Here is a 16,571-nt window from a genome sequence, read left to right as displayed (position 1 = left end):
TAGATGCGGGGCTAATGTCTTATTGGCGCATATTGTCATTTTGTAATGGCGGTTTAATTGTCATTTGTGTACGGTTGTCTTAGAAAAATTAATAAGACATTAGCGTCGCATCTACGGGACTTTATTGTGGCACGGGATATCGGGGATTTTTTGCCATAATGTCAATTTGACGCTGTCAGTGTCACTCTGGCACCTCATTGCTGACAGTGACAGCTGTGAGCTGCTGACAGTGACAGCCAGCAGCTGTAGGCAGAAAAATATGTACGGAACGGATCGGATATAATTTTTATTTCTATTACTTACAACTACCCGCTACCGTTAGCGTAACAATTTAAATATTTCAAAGTGTTTACGTATTGTAACCATTGTACGAATGTTGGAACTAATTGTGTAGTTTCGTATTTACTTACAGTATAGGTTATAAAAAATATAAACAATGTGGTTTAGTAAACCAAATATTACAGTTTTAATTCTTATAGTACATGTAGTATGGACAAAGTGCGACGGCCAAGTAGGTCCCGATCCTTGGGACTATGTAAGCACTGTGAACTCAGCTAAACAAGATGATATACCACCAGACCTTGTGAATGTTCCTACTAAAAAAGTTCAAACAAATACCATAGGCAAAAGTGAATGGTTTTACAAACGAATACTAGCAATCGTATTAAAAGGAGGATTAGTAAAGGTATGCATGCATATATTCTGATTAATTTATTGTTTATTATTAAATTTAAATCATCAGTTACATGTTGGTATAAAATGACTCCAGCCCAAATTGTATATTTTGTTTTGATTAAAAGTGAGCAATAGGGCTTTATTCATAATAAGGCCTTAAATTATTTATTTATTATATAATAGTTTTATAGAAAAATGTAAGCAAATCTTGTTATATAAAATCCTGATTGTAGAAAAAATAATGTCAATTGTTGGGCCACCATCCAGAGCCCCTAAGCATACAATAAAAAAAATATGAATAGTATATAAATTTGTTACAGAAAAATGAAGATGGCAGTGTAGATATTTCCTTGCAAATGCGATACAGCCCTGAACACTGGAATACTCTGGAAGAATACATTACTTCCAACAATGCACTCTCAGAAGATATGTATAGACGTTCCATGGGATATGTGGAGGAAGCTATATACAAACCCACTATTACTGAGAAAATTGTTATGGCGTGGACTGAATATATTCAAATTTATTTAATTGATTATAAGGTAATAAATTTAATTAAGGATTCCTATACTATTAAAAGGATTTTTATACTGAATATACTCAGATTTATTTCTGTTTATTTTTCAATGATTATTTTTTCTTGAAGAATGAAAATAAGTTAATGTACATATAAACCATTGTTCTTGTTACTCATACATGAGTCAGCATTTCAAGCCACCAAGTGCAGACAGTGTTTATTGTTTTAAGACAAAGAAAGAATGGCAAACTCAAAATACTTGCTATTCTTGATATCATCAGATATGCTATTAAATTTGTTTAGCTTACAGCTTTACCTTGATCACTAAAATAGTTTTACCACTGTAAAAACATAAAAGAAACAATTTTTGTATATAGTAACACCATAATATACAAAAACACGCACAAACTCATAAACATATAATCATATTGGATTTTTGTTTGCAAAACATACTTAATAGTAACCTTTGTTATTTATTTTTCCAGTTATATATTATATGGACTATAAGTATCCTGGCAATCATAGGATTAACAAACTGGCTGGTTCGTCATTTATCACAAAAACATATATTAACTCTTTTATTTGCTGTGTTTTATATGTATGAAGTTTTTGTATCCTATAAGGCAAGTATTCAATTAATTAGGATCAATAAGTTTTATGACTTGATAAATATGAATATGTCAATTATATACTTGATTTTATTACATATTGCAGGAGGCTGAGAAACAAGAACTAGATAGGTTCATACAAGCAGTGAATACATGCAAATGGTTCATATGGAGTTCTACCTGTGAAGTACCACCGCCTGATCCATTAATATTTCTAAAACATATGAATCCACTTAAAATTTGTGTGAGAATGTTTAGTGTTCTGTTGACAGAACTAATGCTACCAATCAGTGATACAGTCAAGACAATTTCCCATGGAATTACTGGTAAGATTTATAAAAGATCATCCTATTTATTAATGAATACACTGCATGGGTGCTTCTTTTTATCATCATCATCATATCAGCCAATGGGCATCCACTGCTGGACATAGGCCTTTAATAGTGACTTCTAAATATCACAATTGTGAGCTGCCTGCATCCAGCAAGTCTCTGTGACTTGGTTGATGCTGTCCACCTGGTGGGGGGTTGACCAACATGATTCTAAAATTGTGGCTCCTCATTTTATAACAGAGAGGATTTGAAGCTTTAACACATTAAACTACAATGTGTTCAGTGATATGGTTTGATTTCTCAACAATCACTATCAGATGTGTTCTCAACAATCACTATGATAATGACGGTTAATGATTTGAGACAATATTTGGAAGATAGAAAAACTTAAATTTAGATAGCCCAACCTAACTGTTGGTTTATAACTAATAGTAGACTGAACCAATTCAGATGTAAGTGGAAAACCATCATCTGTTGTGTAACAAAATAACACTTTGCTGGGCATCCAAGCAACATAATCTTTTCATACTTGTATAATGTGATGCCCTATGTTTAGCAACCTGAGGCAAAGGTGTTAAGCCTCATATGCCTCATATAATGTATTCACTAAAAGCCTTGCCCCTCGGACTTTTTTTTATTGTTTATAAGTTAGCCCTTGATTACAATCTCACCTGATGGTAAGTTGCAATACATGCAATCTAAGATGGAAGCTGACTAACTTGTTAGGAGTTGTCTACACGACATTTTACCGGAACGCTAAATCTTGAGCTTGGCGGTAAATCTTTGTCGGTAGGGTGGTAACTATCCACGGTGGATGCCTCCCACCAGCCAGACCTGGACCAATAAAGAAAATCTCAATTGCCCAGCCAGGGATCAAACCCAGGACCTCCCGTCATGTAATATAAAAATCTGTCATATTTCTAATCTGTTTCAAATTAAGTCTAATATAAATAATCTGTTTGATACTGTGACGATCGCGTAAACGTAAACGCGAATTTATATTCAAACATTTGTGCTTCTAGTGCCACTAGATGGCGCTGTTTCAAGTCCTTAAAAATTCGCGTTTACGTTTACGCGATCGTCACAGTATTTAAACTCCCACTAGGCACTCTGAATACAGCAATGTTGTGGGAGTTAGTATTTCCCCTGATCAGCTGTTACAAAAAGCCCTACTTCTGTTTCCCTATTAAGAGAAATTTTAATACTGACAGATTTTTTATTTCTTGTTACAGATGGCCTGTGGTTCCCTTTTGATAAAATAATGTATGGAATTCTGATGGTTATTTTCAATACTCCAATAATATTATTGTTTGTAATGATAATTTTTAATTACTTTTTAAATGTGCCACTTAATCTGAATTTTTTGGGTATATTTAATATTGGTTTGAAGCAACGAAATAGATCTATTCCAAAAGCTTTTTCTAATAATAACACACCTGATATAAAAAGAAAGGAGAGTGTTGATAGAATTAGCGGAGAAACTCTAAAAAAGTTTCTAAATGTTTTTGAAAAGGCCCTTGTTACAACTCAATCTGCAAATACAATAAAAATAAGTAATAGTTCAAAACTAAGTTCAAATTTAGCATTAACAAATAAACCTACTATATCAAGATCTGCCAGTACAGGTCGCTTGCCTAATTTTTCAAGCAATGAAAAATTAAATCACTAATATTTTTTAAGGGTCCAACCATTTTTTAATCATGCACAATTAATTTTATAATTAAACTTCCAAGTCACTAAAATTATAAGATTTAGTTTTTCATAATGTAACTTATATAATAAATTAATTCATAGCTTTAGTTATAATTTGTAACCTGTGATCTAATAATTAAATTCTATAATAGCTGTAGGTAGGTATAGTTAGATGTTAATAATAAGTTTTACAATTTTTGTGTATAAAATCGGTCTTGTAAATAAATAAACAAGTTTTTTGTAATAATGTTTTTAATTATTTTTTGTGATGCTTAGTGAGGAAAGTGTAATAAATAATAAATTATTATATAAAGATTTCAAAACATTCCATTCAGAATACACAAGAAGCATTATTTAATAAAAAACGATACAATTACAGGACCTAGGTAAGAAGCAAATTCTAAATCTTGTTTAAGGTACTTAATATCTAAACACTATTGGTCAACAAACATTCGCAACCTCATAATAAATAACATCATAACAAAACATTATCAATATATACAACTATTACCTACCATTCCATAGCCATAAGGAATGATCAGAGATCAATGAACTCTGGGCCAAGCTTTAACCATATTCGTTAAACGTCACTATACATATGTGCCTACACTAAATGGACTAATCACTATACTATATTGATGTGACGCTAAATATAATTAAAGAATCTGGAATGTTCTACCTAATGATCAAATAATTATACTTAGATAGGTTGCCTTGATTTTATCAGACTTTACAGCCTTACTGATTGAGTTAGGAATTTTCATAAGAGAAGTGAAGTGTATTTATATAAATTAAGGTAACTTAATGTTGGATTGGTCGATACTGGATATGTTTTGATAGCCTTTTTAAGGTTTATTACAGCAACATCAAATGTTTCCATTATGTATAGCTTTTATTTAAATATAAATTGTGTCTGCTGTCCTGGCATCTTACATTAATGTTGAAATTGTCTTTATCTAACAAAGATATTTCTACCTGTATGTATTTGAGAAGAGTAGAGCCTATCGAAATGAGTATCTATTTGTGGTAAATACTCACTCTTATTTATTTATTTTTATAAATACTCGTAAGAAAGAATCATAAATTTGGATTGTTAAATTCTGTAAATATTTTTATTTTAATTGTTGTTGAAAAAATTTTGCAAAGGTAAATAAACGTAAATTAATTAATATCCTGTTAACATTCCAGATAGATACTCTTAGTTCGCAAACTAAAATAAAACCGATATAACATGTGCACGAATGTTAGAGAAACGGTATTCTTGAGATAGGATATTAATTTCTCTGCATTGCATTAAATTACATAAATCACTATTACAATATAATTAAATAACTTGAGTCTTCGTCCGCGCAGTACAACAGTGCGGGATATGACGACAGAGACAACGAAATTATGAAGCATAGAAATTCTTCTTTAAAAGACTGGTTTGTAGTGGTAACGTGAACGCGATAGGAAAGCAGTAACATTTCTAGAAATTATTATCATGTCTTGTTTTTTTTAACATGTTTTCAGTCCCGCGCCATCCCCTGTATATCTATCTGAATAATTTAATCACGCCTTTCTGCTATGCTGGTTCCACTCATTCAGTTTACACATACAAAAGCGTTTGTTCTGTGAACTTACTACTAAGTAGGTACATCATAAACCAAAGTCTTTCGAAAGAAAATAATATGAGGAAGTAGGATACCTACTTATTGTCGCAAAAATAAAATCAGAAGGGGTTGAAAGTTTGTACGGAAAGTTCTTCACTTTTCAAGTTTTTAAAAATTGGTACTGCCAGAAAAATACTAAAAATAATTTAATTCAAGGTTTTTTTTTTTATAATTCTACCCCTAAAGTTAAAAAGGGGTTGAAGTTTTATTTAATAAAAATAATTACGCAGACAAAGTCGCGGGCTTCCGCTAGTAAATAAATAAATAAGTATGCACTTACGCTGCTCTGCCGCATACCGCCGCACCACTGTACCACGCGGGCGAGGACCGAGTTGTAAGTTTTACCTACAAGTATGACAATGCACAAAAGCAGACATCAAAATGGTATTTTAAGAGCAGTGGGCGTAGTGGCAGTTTTCAATGTTTTCATACTGTAACGATCGCGTAACCGTAAACGTAAAGGAGATGGTCTAAAATTGTATGGAGCCCAGGCGGAAATAATAGAAAATATTTTTTTAACTATTTTCGATTATACAAATCTACGAATTTAATTTAATTCTTTCGAAATAATATTCATTCTCTCCCAAAAAATTCAACGCTAATATGCGTAACAATGGCAAATTAATGACGTTTTCAACGCAATAGTCGTTTTGACGTTGGCTTGACGAAGGGCGCCATCTTGATACAACTCAAAATTTTAAGTTTTAATTTTATTTATTTCTATTTATTTAGTTACATTTATTCACTTAAGTATTTAGATTTTAACAAACACGCTGTATTTTTAAATCTTAATGATACGGGGTACAAGAGTGGACCTGAGATGGACCATCTCCTTTCCAAGGAAATAAAACAGCTGCGCAGTAGTGCCACTAGATGGCGCTGTTTCAATTCCTTAGAAAATCGCGTTTACGGTTACGTGATCATCACAGTATGAAACATTGAAAACTGCCACTAGGCACTCTGTATATAAAAACATCCCACTACCGACTTAATAATGAATATTATGTACCTGGTATTTTAACCCGCTATCGTGATTCACTATTATTTATTCATCTACATCAATATTATTGCCATACATATTATTTGGGCACCTTTATGATCTTAAAATTCACTTTGGTGTTCTATTACACTAAGTTCTATTGGCGGATTATTATTAAGGAATTTAAGAGAATATAATATAGAAGTGATTAGTTTTAAAGCTCCTAAGTTACTATACTTCTAACCTTTATGAAACTTGTACAATAAATTCAATTTACTCTTGAATCGTTATTTTTTTTTGGTATTTGTAAAGTTTAAGTCGATTAGATTAATTTTACTATTTTAAACTTCTAGTATTATGGTAAATTCGATGTGCCATTGTAGAATATTTTAAACGTTGCATGAAATAGTTAGTAGTAGGAGAGTTAGCTAAAGTAATTTCGTGTTAAGAGGAAAGCATTTAGAATATTCATAAGATTGAAAATTGCTTTGGATATTACTATTATTATTGCTTTGAACATACAAATGTTGAATTATCATTTATATAAATTGAAATAGCGAAGATACACAGAATACCGAAGGGGTTAATTTTTTTGTATATTATATAAAAACTGGAGGTAAACGTACTTAATGATAACTTACAAATGTAATACTTTAATTAAAATATTTGAGAAATCTTAAACATAGGTATATCAAAATGTGCGGTGGTGTTTCAGGATTATATTGGTGTTAATTTAGTTATACACAATCCTGAACCAAAATAAGTCTTTTCTATCTGCAAATAAATGCATTCAATTGTATTCATGTAAAACTTTGTTTGTTTCACCTCAACCACAAAAACCAATTATAAAAAATCTTTCACCAATGGAAAGATGCATTACCAGCGAGTAACACGGAGTATACATAGTATACGAAAGATTTTATACTATTATTTTCAGTGATCTCAATTTAGCTGCTCCACTGAGCGCACGCATGCACAACTTTGTGCTTATACGAGTATAACTATATTATACAGTTTTTACACTTCCTGAACACACAACTCGACATTGTAGACAATATTTAGGTATTATTTGTTTAAATAACTTTCGTTGTTTACTAAGCAACTTAAGACAATTAGCCACTTTTGTTCGCCTTAGTTTCGACGCGATAGTGACATATCTATTTGTATAAAATCTTTTATCAATACATATAAATGGAATTAAAGAGTCTACCTCATTTCAAGATAACTGTTATCAAGTGCTTACATTTATTTACAAGATACTAAAACACAATAAAGTGTTTTTTTTTAATTTTCGTATTTGTATGTCCAGTCTAACTCTATGACTTAGTAGTCATAGAGTTTTTATTTTATATTCACTAGTATCTAACTAGTAGCTACATACTACTGAATATAATGAGGAAATTAATGGCCAAGGTTTGTGTATAACCTAATTACCACCATCATTATAAAAAAAATATGTATCCAGAAAATTAGAATAAACCCCTCGGTTAAAACACGACAGACTACATAGTTAAGAGAAAAAGCGTTTAGGAATGGCTCAATCGTGCACCTATAAAAGATTTCCAAATTAAATTAATTTATAAAATAAATGTATTGACTAGATAATAAATAGGAAAATTGTATTTCTTGAAAAAGATAGGTAGGTACACGATTGGCCCAAAACTAATTTATATCACATTGTAAATAAGATTAGATTTCAGACATTGTTACACAAAACACAGACCCGTCAAATAAAATAAAAATGTCAGTTAAGAATACATTAATCAACATCAAACAACACTTTGGTCCAGTTTCAACAATTTAACAATATTTTCTTAATTTAAAATCTAAGTTTGTGAACGTTGCCGTAAAAAATAAATGATATACCAACGCTTTCAGTGCAAAACGTTAATTTAGCAAATCATTTACTTTACATTCAACGAATAGCATGTCATAATATAGAAATATAAAAAGTAGGTACACGCTTACATTGGACTTAAAGCGATGATAGGCATTACGGAAAACATAGCGAAATTATTCATTTTACTGTGTACCAATACAATATATAGCCTGTAAATAAGATAATTTATTGATATAATACCCACTAAGATGTCAGAGACATCACCCGCGTGTAAGAATATTTTAAACGGTCTGTTTATATTATTTCCAATGACTCGTACGTAAAGTACTATAGCCCAGTACGCATTAGGGTTTATTTACACGAGCAGCACGTTGCCAATGGCAGCTGGCAACTGCTACCGACGACTACAGTCCATGGCAGTCAACGGCAGTCGACTGCTGTCGTCGGTAGCAGTTGCTGCTCGTGTAAATGAACCCTTAGATGCGCGCCACGTCAGAACTCGTGAAAAGAAATAGACATAATGTCGACCATTAGCCGCGATATTTTCGAGTGCATAGGTCGACATTTGTCTTTCCCTCGTCTCGAGTAGTGATGTCATCTACTGATGAGCTCAGCAAATACCATTCATATCTTCGTTGACAACATTTTCAGTCAAGCGCTTTGGATTAATTTACACTTAATATGTATTATTCACCTATTTGCGTGACTAAACAATCCTATACAAATAACTTTCCTATAATATTAAAATTTCCTAAGTATAACCTCACTATGAGTTGCATACAATAACATTACAATCGACTAGAAAAAATGATAAAACTATGGACAATTCTAAATTGGATATGTAAGTGAACGATATTAAATAAAGTGCATTAATACTAGCGACAGCTACTTTTATTTTAATGATTTATTCTATTTATGCAGCTTTAGTGAACAATAATAAATCTCAATGCGAGATTTTGCCGCAACACCAACGTCAACTCAACTAACTTATCGATTCAAATTCGATCAAATCAATAACAATCGCAAGTCGAGTCGGTTTTTGCAGGACATAGTCGAACATTCCAACTATTCCAACTACTAAACCAATTGCAGTTGCATGAAGGTACAGTTCATTTAACCATCTAGCTACCTATTTAATTCTTATAGATTAGACTGTACCTTTTATATGATTAGATGATAATTAAATGATATTTTTAATACAACAATTACTGCAAACCAATATCAAACAGTAACAGTCAAGCAACTTCAATTATTCCATCAAACAATTCTATACATGTCATAGATTATTCAAACTGAATCGAACTGTATTAACCATTGTTTACTAGAGTTTGGCTAATGGAAGAAGACTGAAATCGCCTGGCAAATTAAAAAAAATATCTACTAATCTTTATTAAATAAACGTGTATGTGTGAAAACATTACTACATATTGTAAAAAAAAATTAAATTGCATCTATCAAACTTGAGTTATTTAAATATTTGCACTATTGTTTTGCGAACCCCCTCAATTTTGTTTTAAATTTGCCGATCGATTTTAGTCTATTCATTAGCCAAACTGTAACAGATAACTGTATTAAACTATGCGAAAATATACACAAATGCGATGTATCTGTTCTCTCTACTCAATGGCATTTAATTCTTGGTTAGTTTACTTTTGGCACATTAAAATAAGAAAATCTCGCCTTGACATCTACTTTGATCCTTTTACTTTTTCATTATTGAAATTATCATAAACAAGCAATGCTTTTGTGAGTATAATACCGGTATTGCTTTTGCTGTAAATAACACATAATATTTTTATGGTTCAAAGATCGAGAAGCAACACGAGCAAACGACGTATTTTGCATTATTTAAATTTAAATATGTTAACACAAACTAGTTAGCTGCAACTGTGCTGACTAAAAACTTATTTAGTGGAATTTTTTGAATAAGTTAAGCCAATATGAGAAAGTCATATCATGTCAGTCAGTGTTTAAATATGACGCCAAAGTGTCTGTTGTGAGTTACCAGCCTAAAAGCTGAGACTTTGGCGTCATATCAAAAAGCTGAGTTTAGTGTCGCATACCGATATGAGCTAGCTATGTTCCTAATGATTAACATTAGAAGCTGAATTGAACGTTTTCATAAAATGTTTTTGAAATTTTAGCTTAATTAGAAACAAGGAAAAATTGCCTCGACCCAATGGCGTAGCTATCCAGGGATTAGACGCCCTCTAATCCTTCCCAGAAAAACGCGATCGAACTGAACTTAAAAAAATTCGAAAACGAGGAAGAGCTGATGTATATTATTACTTCATAAAACATAACCAGTTTAGATGGTAGTGGGACCCATTTTTTTATTTGCACCAAGGCCCTTGGTTACCTAGCTACGCCACTGCCTCGACCTCGCACCAAAATGCTAAAATCAGACACGTTGCTTAGGTCCTTCCTAATCAACGATTTTTGCGTTATACTATTTAGTCACGACGATCACACAAACAAATTTACATTTTACGGTTATTTAACCAGCGTACAACGTAACAGAATAACAATAAAGTCTTAGAGACTCCATTTCGTTGTATATTCAGACTAACATGCGGAAACACTAATAGCACTGGCACTAATGGCAACATGACACAATGCATACACTTAAGGATAGTGTTACCAATGAGTTCCTAGCTTTAGGTTTCCTTAGACTTGAAGCACATCTACGCCGGCTCATGACAATGTCTTTATCTGTGTCTTTTGTGACTAATTATGAATGAACTTATTAGTGTAGCGACACACCTGCGAAACGTTCGGCTGAATACGCTCGTAATGTTTTTCCAACTGTGCATGAAATCATGCAAAGCTCAAAAACTACAATTTTTTCCTGATCGTGTATTTCCCTTAAGTTCTTTAATGGGCTTGGAGCTGCATTTCTAGGGTTATGTGCGAACGCAAAAGCGCTGCCACAGTCAAACCCTACGATCAAGGATGTTCCTTAAGAGATATAGAAAGAAAGAAAAAACGTATATTCGTAAATTGTGCTACACATCACAATTAACCTAACCACCAAACCTGCACTATTGTAGCATCAGATGCCTCAACCACGTGAGGCGAGACCAAAACTCAAGTAGCAGAAGCATCAAACACGACACTGCCATGTTTGGTAGGTAAAAGGTACCAGCATTTTGCTGCATGTACCAAGCAAAAGCTGGAGCATGCAGCACTGATTTTCAGCTGATACCCTGATCCAGGTGACACCACGGACATACACAGCAACGCAGCGACTATTATAATAATTTAAAAAATATGAAATGCAATGTGGTTTGTGGACTAATATTAGTTATGACGCCCCCGTACTGCGATTAGAATTCACACAAGAAATCAGAGCCCTTGTCTTAGTAAAGACAAAAAGTTGACCTTATTGTCAATATGACATTGTCTGTTAGGGTTCATTTACACGAGCGGTAACTCTAGCGACGACCGCAGTCGACTGCAGTCGCTGACGTCTCGGCGGCACAAAAACTTTGGTTCTTTTGCAGACCTTCTCATTTCTGATTTGATCACACAGAGAAACTCCAAGCATAGCTCGATCCATCGCTCGCTGAGTGACTATGAGCCTTTTTGTGAGGACCATAGTTAGTGACTAGTGTCAGATGTCTAATTACTAAAATGTAATTACTTGATAATTTTCAAGATTTAGCCACTGGTGATCTGCATCAAGCCTCACAAGTCATGTCAGTCATTATTATTAATTTTAATTTATGTAATATGCAACTAGTGTAAATAAAGTCATTCTTATTCTTTAGCAAAATATACATTTTGACGAATAATGACTACTGATTTTAAGATCAATCACGATAGAAACAATACTTTAATAGGCGTAGTAGTAATAATAATAAAAATACTTAATTAAAAATGCAATACAAAACATCACACAAGTCCTTTGGAATATTGAATTTCATGACTAGAATCAAAATTACAGTATAATTTACTTCAGCGCAAGTAATAACCAACATTAGGCGCAAATATAAAAACAAAGTGTAACTCTTTACCCCATATTTATAAACAGAAAGATTTACGTAAACCTCAATTTTCTTCAATGTAAAGTGGACCTAAAATTAATTTTATTATGAATAACATAATTCATTAAGCCATATTAATAAACAATATAAAAAACCATTTGCAGCTTTGCAAACTAATTTCATATTATTAATTTAATTAATAAACCTTTTGAACTTATTTTAACACTGTTGCATTAAATTTTTACACTGTAATACTGTTATCTTGGCAATATTTTTTTTGAGTCTTTACTTCAATCAAGTTAAATTATTATGTTATTAGAACTAACTACATGATAAGTTGGCATACTTCTGATAATAAAGGCCATGAAATAGGCCTGACTTGCCAGTATTAATTGTACTACAATGTCGTCAAGATAAAAATAAATTAATGTTTACACCTTATATCTAAGCTATTTCATTCAGAACATCATAATTATATTGTCATAGTTTACGCCATGTTGTTTATTACTTGACACTACAAATTGGTGGGATAATAAATTATAATTATTACATGACAAGGCATTTCTCCCTTCCACTGGCAGATGCTTCTCCTCCATCCTTTACAACCTTATCCTTTTTCTTCTTGCCCTTTCCATCCACTTGCAAGGAAACATTTCTGTTCTTTTCCATATTCAAAAGCTCCTGTAATGGAAAGCATTTAAATTAGAAAGTTATTTGTGTTGTGTGTGTGTAGGTCTATGTAATCTAAACTAATATTATAAAAAGTAAAGAAGAGTTTGTTTGTTTGTTTGCTTGAACGTGCTAATCTCTGGAACTACTGGTCTGATTTGAATTTTTTTTTCGTATCCTTGACAGCAAACACTTTCATTAGATATCTATATCCTGGGGGTGGATTTAAGTTTTTAGCTAGTCATGTATTTTCATCAGAACTCAGTGTGTGTGCAAAATTTCATCCTAATCAACCGGGAAGTGGGTCAAATTAAGATTCCAACATTTTCTTACATACCTAATTCGTTACAAGAGAAACTAATATAAGAGTGTTAAAAATCATGCAGGTGAAACTGTAGGGCAGTGTTAGTAGGATATATGAGTATTTACCTGGAATAGCTGTGTAACATTGTGATTGGTTTTTGCCGAAGTCTCCATGAAGGATACTCCCCAAGTTTGTGCCTGAGCCTGACCCTCGGCAGCAGATACTTCTCGGATCTCAGGGCTTTCATCACACTTGTTACCAGCTAGCATTACTGGGATGTTTGATAGTTCTGCGCCTTTGATTTCTTTAATTGTTTGCCATATTGGTTTCAGCTCTTCCAATGATTGTCGACTGCTCACTGAATACACTAGTATAAATGCATGACCCTGAAATTTTTAAATAATTAAGTGTGTGGGCTGTTTAAGTAAAGAACAATAAATAAATAACCTATGTCCAGTAGTGAAGAGATGACAAAGTAATGGTGAATCATGTAAAAACTTTATTTCATTGACCTCTTATAATAAAAGGACACACAATTATGTAGAAAATTTCACTTAAAAACTGGCCAATTTTGCTTTGAAAGTTTTAGAATTATTGGTAAAGAAAATTATACCTAAAGGCTTTTAAATATAGTCCAATATTCAATATAATCCCAAATTCAGTGCAAATTCAACCTTAAGAATTGAGCTTAAAGTTGAATTTGCAAATGCGACTAATTGAATTGATTGCCAAGAAGTTGTGTTTGGCGATCATTGAGTGGGGAAGTTTTTTGGTTGCTGATTGTTCATCCACTTTTTAATAGGAGATTGATGCTATATTTACATAAATTAATCAACTATCAATAATAAAATGCCTGAAACATACCCCGAAAGCTCTTACCTTGCTTATTGATAATCTCTGCATAGCTGGAAACTGATGGGATCCAGTAGTATCTGTGATCTGTAGAGTGCATATTGTTTTGTTGCTGCTTATAACCTTAAAACAAATGAAAACTTAATTTAATATAGTTATCAGTTATTACATTGTTTATAAAGACCACTGGAACTTTTATGTGCTGATCTCACATCAAATCTGCTATCTGAATATTCACATATTAATAATATTATCACAGGTAAATATGGGTATGATGACCAACAAAGCGCAGCTAAACCTAATTAGATCAAGAATCATCATCATCACCCACATTAGGCTCACTGCTAAGCACAAGTCTCCTCTCAGAATGAAAGGGGTTTGGCTACTAGTCCACCTCGCTGGCTAAATGTGGTATGTAGGTTTTTCATGATGTTAATTTAATTTCTTATGAGCCATGGCCCAATGTATGAGCTGTGAAAGCCCAGTGGATATTACCTCTGCCTTTGATCTGGAGAGTGTAGGTTTGAATCTGGTCCATGCACCTTTACTTTTCAGTTATGAAAAATTAATTAATTTTTAAGAAATTAAATCTAGGATACATTACAGCATGATTGAGAGTTAAAAGTCTTTCTGAAATATTTGTCAATTGGATCAAGACAGTAGACATGTTTGATGAACAATCAGGCTGCGCCCTGATTGGTCATCGTGCTGCCCTGATTGGTCATTGTGCGTTTCTTTTTAAGCCTGAGGCCTGAGGAGTGAGCTTGGGAAGTTCTATGGACTATTATTTATATCTTAAGAACTATAGTATGATCTACTAATACTAGGATAGAAGGAAAACCTCAACTATAGTTCTCACTATTGACTGATGATAGATTGACCTTGTTTGATCCTATACTTTACTTTTTTTTAACTCTTTTATGGTGTGGTTTTTCATAAGCAACTTATAAAAATTTACACTAAATTCACCAAGAAAACATTTCAAATACTAAATCACAGAGAGCACCATGGACCAACTAACCATAAATTCAAATTAAAATTTCAATCATTTATATAATCATTAACACTATATTAATTACTTTCCTCTAAGCTTGTGTTTAATAAACAATGTGAAGTTTTTGAGTCATACCAGTGGCTCCATGTGGCTGTTTATTATAAAAAAGTATGCAATTACCTTTAAAAGAATAACTTTTTGTAACATAAGGTAAAACAGTAATTAATTTGAACTTACACATACAATAGGACAATAATACACAGACAGAAAGTAAGTAATATATACATATTATAAGTAGGTATTCAAGTAGAACCACAAAAAAATATTTACTTACTTGTCTGTAAGTATCCTCAATAGTCGGTATGTACGATTCTCTGAATGTTCCCTTTACGAAGCGCAAAACCAAAGAACTCTTTCCAACACCGCCTGCACCAAATACAACAACTCGGTAATCGTTGCTTTGTTCTGGCATTGTTTATTTTTATTGAGAATATTTCCGCAAAATCAATTTACAAGATTTCTTCAATAGTGATGACTTCGCTTCCTCTAAAGCATCTTCTGAGGTTTCGAAAATTACCCACGGACTGCATTTATAAATTGCGGTTACGCATAGTGAAACGATTTAATTGTGTACAAATAATAACACATCCTATATTTTTAATTTACAAAGGTCAATCAACACAAAATGAACGATGACCGTTCCAGTGTACTTTAGTTTTTACCTCTCGTATTCGTAGTTTAATTAATTTTTATTAGAAATTTCTATTTCACTTTACCATCCAAAACCAATTCAGAAATAGAATTTGTTAATGACAAATGACATTACATACGTCATACACGCAGAGTATCTATCTACAAATATTAATCAATAATCTGTATTTTACAATGATTATAGAACTAAGAGGAACGGCCCTATGTTACCTTATTGAAAAGATCATTTAATTATTATATAAAGCATTTAATTATATAAAATCATTATCGATCCATATTCGGCTGACTGCTGAGCTCAAGTCTCCTCTCAGAATGAGAGAGAAGGGTTAGGCCAATAGTTCACCGCGTTGGCCCAATGTGGATTCGCAGACTTCACACACACAAAGAATATAGAAAAATCTCTGGCAGATAAATAATACAAAACGGCGAGATAAAAATCCAATTTTTAAATTCATTCTTCTATAATTTTATAACTATACTAATACTTTAGTAGTTTTCGATTTATGGATCCGTTTAAAAATATTAACGTCATATGTGAATCAAATCAAAGCATCAAACTTATCCAATATTACACTGTAATCTTTGCTTTAAAGTGCTCATTTATCTACGGAACCCAAAACTGTGAGTACTTTTCTTTTTGGTTTGATGGCTCCGGGCGTCGTGTGAATGAGCCAATGTCTAGTGTATATAAAAAAAAATGCTTGCTAAAAATTAGCAAAAGTTTCAATTAATTTGCGTAATTTTCATTAAATCAACATAA

General features: G+C 32.4%; 2 protein-coding genes across 2 annotated transcripts; one reads left to right on the top strand and one right to left on the bottom strand.

The window, feature by feature from the left end:
- The first annotated feature begins 231 nt into the window (after nucleotides 1-231).
- On the top strand, nucleotides 232-6,801 carry LOC112045513 (uncharacterized). Its single transcript, XM_024081754.2, has 5 exons — nucleotides 232-685; nucleotides 996-1,217; nucleotides 1,678-1,815; nucleotides 1,907-2,126; nucleotides 3,365-6,801. The coding sequence occupies exons 1-5, from the start codon at nucleotides 437-439 to the stop codon at nucleotides 3,799-3,801; spliced, it is 1,266 nt and encodes a 421-aa protein (XP_023937522.2). The 5' UTR covers nucleotides 232-436; the 3' UTR covers nucleotides 3,802-6,801.
- Nucleotides 6,802-11,839: 5,038 nt separating this feature from the next.
- Nucleotides 11,840-15,905, bottom strand: LOC112045431 (GTP-binding protein Di-Ras2). The gene is made up of 4 exons (XM_024081633.2): nucleotides 15,435-15,905; nucleotides 14,134-14,229; nucleotides 13,380-13,640; nucleotides 11,840-12,962 (listed from the first exon to the last, which is right to left on the bottom strand). Exons 1-4 carry the CDS (start codon nucleotides 15,570-15,572, stop codon nucleotides 12,828-12,830), a joined length of 630 nt encoding a protein of 209 aa, XP_023937401.1. The 5' UTR covers nucleotides 15,573-15,905; the 3' UTR covers nucleotides 11,840-12,827.
- Between the last annotated feature and the right edge of the window lie 666 nt (nucleotides 15,906-16,571).

The sequence above is a fragment of the Bicyclus anynana genome, chromosome 7 (genome assembly GCF_947172395.1).
Source record: "Bicyclus anynana chromosome 7, ilBicAnyn1.1, whole genome shotgun sequence".
NCBI classification, from domain to species: Eukaryota; Metazoa; Arthropoda; class Insecta; order Lepidoptera; family Nymphalidae; genus Bicyclus; species Bicyclus anynana.
Note: the sequence above shows the minus strand (reverse complement) of the source record. Positions and strands in the feature narration are given on the sequence as shown.

Coding starts and splice junctions, on each gene's coding strand:
- LOC112045513 (XM_024081754.2), top strand. CDS start 437: ATGTGGTTTAGTAAACCAAATATTACAGTTTTAATTCTTATAGTACAT. Junction 686..995: donor TAAAAGGAGGATTAGTAAAG/GTATGCATGCAT, acceptor AATTTGTTACAG/AAAAATGAAGATGGCAGTGT. Junction 2,127..3,364: donor AATTTCCCATGGAATTACTG/GTAAGATTTATA, acceptor TTCTTGTTACAG/ATGGCCTGTGGTTCCCTTTT.
- LOC112045431 (XM_024081633.2), bottom strand. CDS start 15,572: ATGCCAGAACAAAGCAACGATTACCGAGTTGTTGTATTTGGTGCAGGC. Junction 14,230..15,434: donor TTGAGGATACTTACAGACAA/GTAAGTAAATAT, acceptor ATTTGTTTTAAG/GTTATAAGCAGCAACAAAAC. Junction 12,963..13,379: donor ATGTTACACAGCTATTCCAG/GTAAATACTCAT, acceptor TTTCCATTACAG/GAGCTTTTGAATATGGAAAA.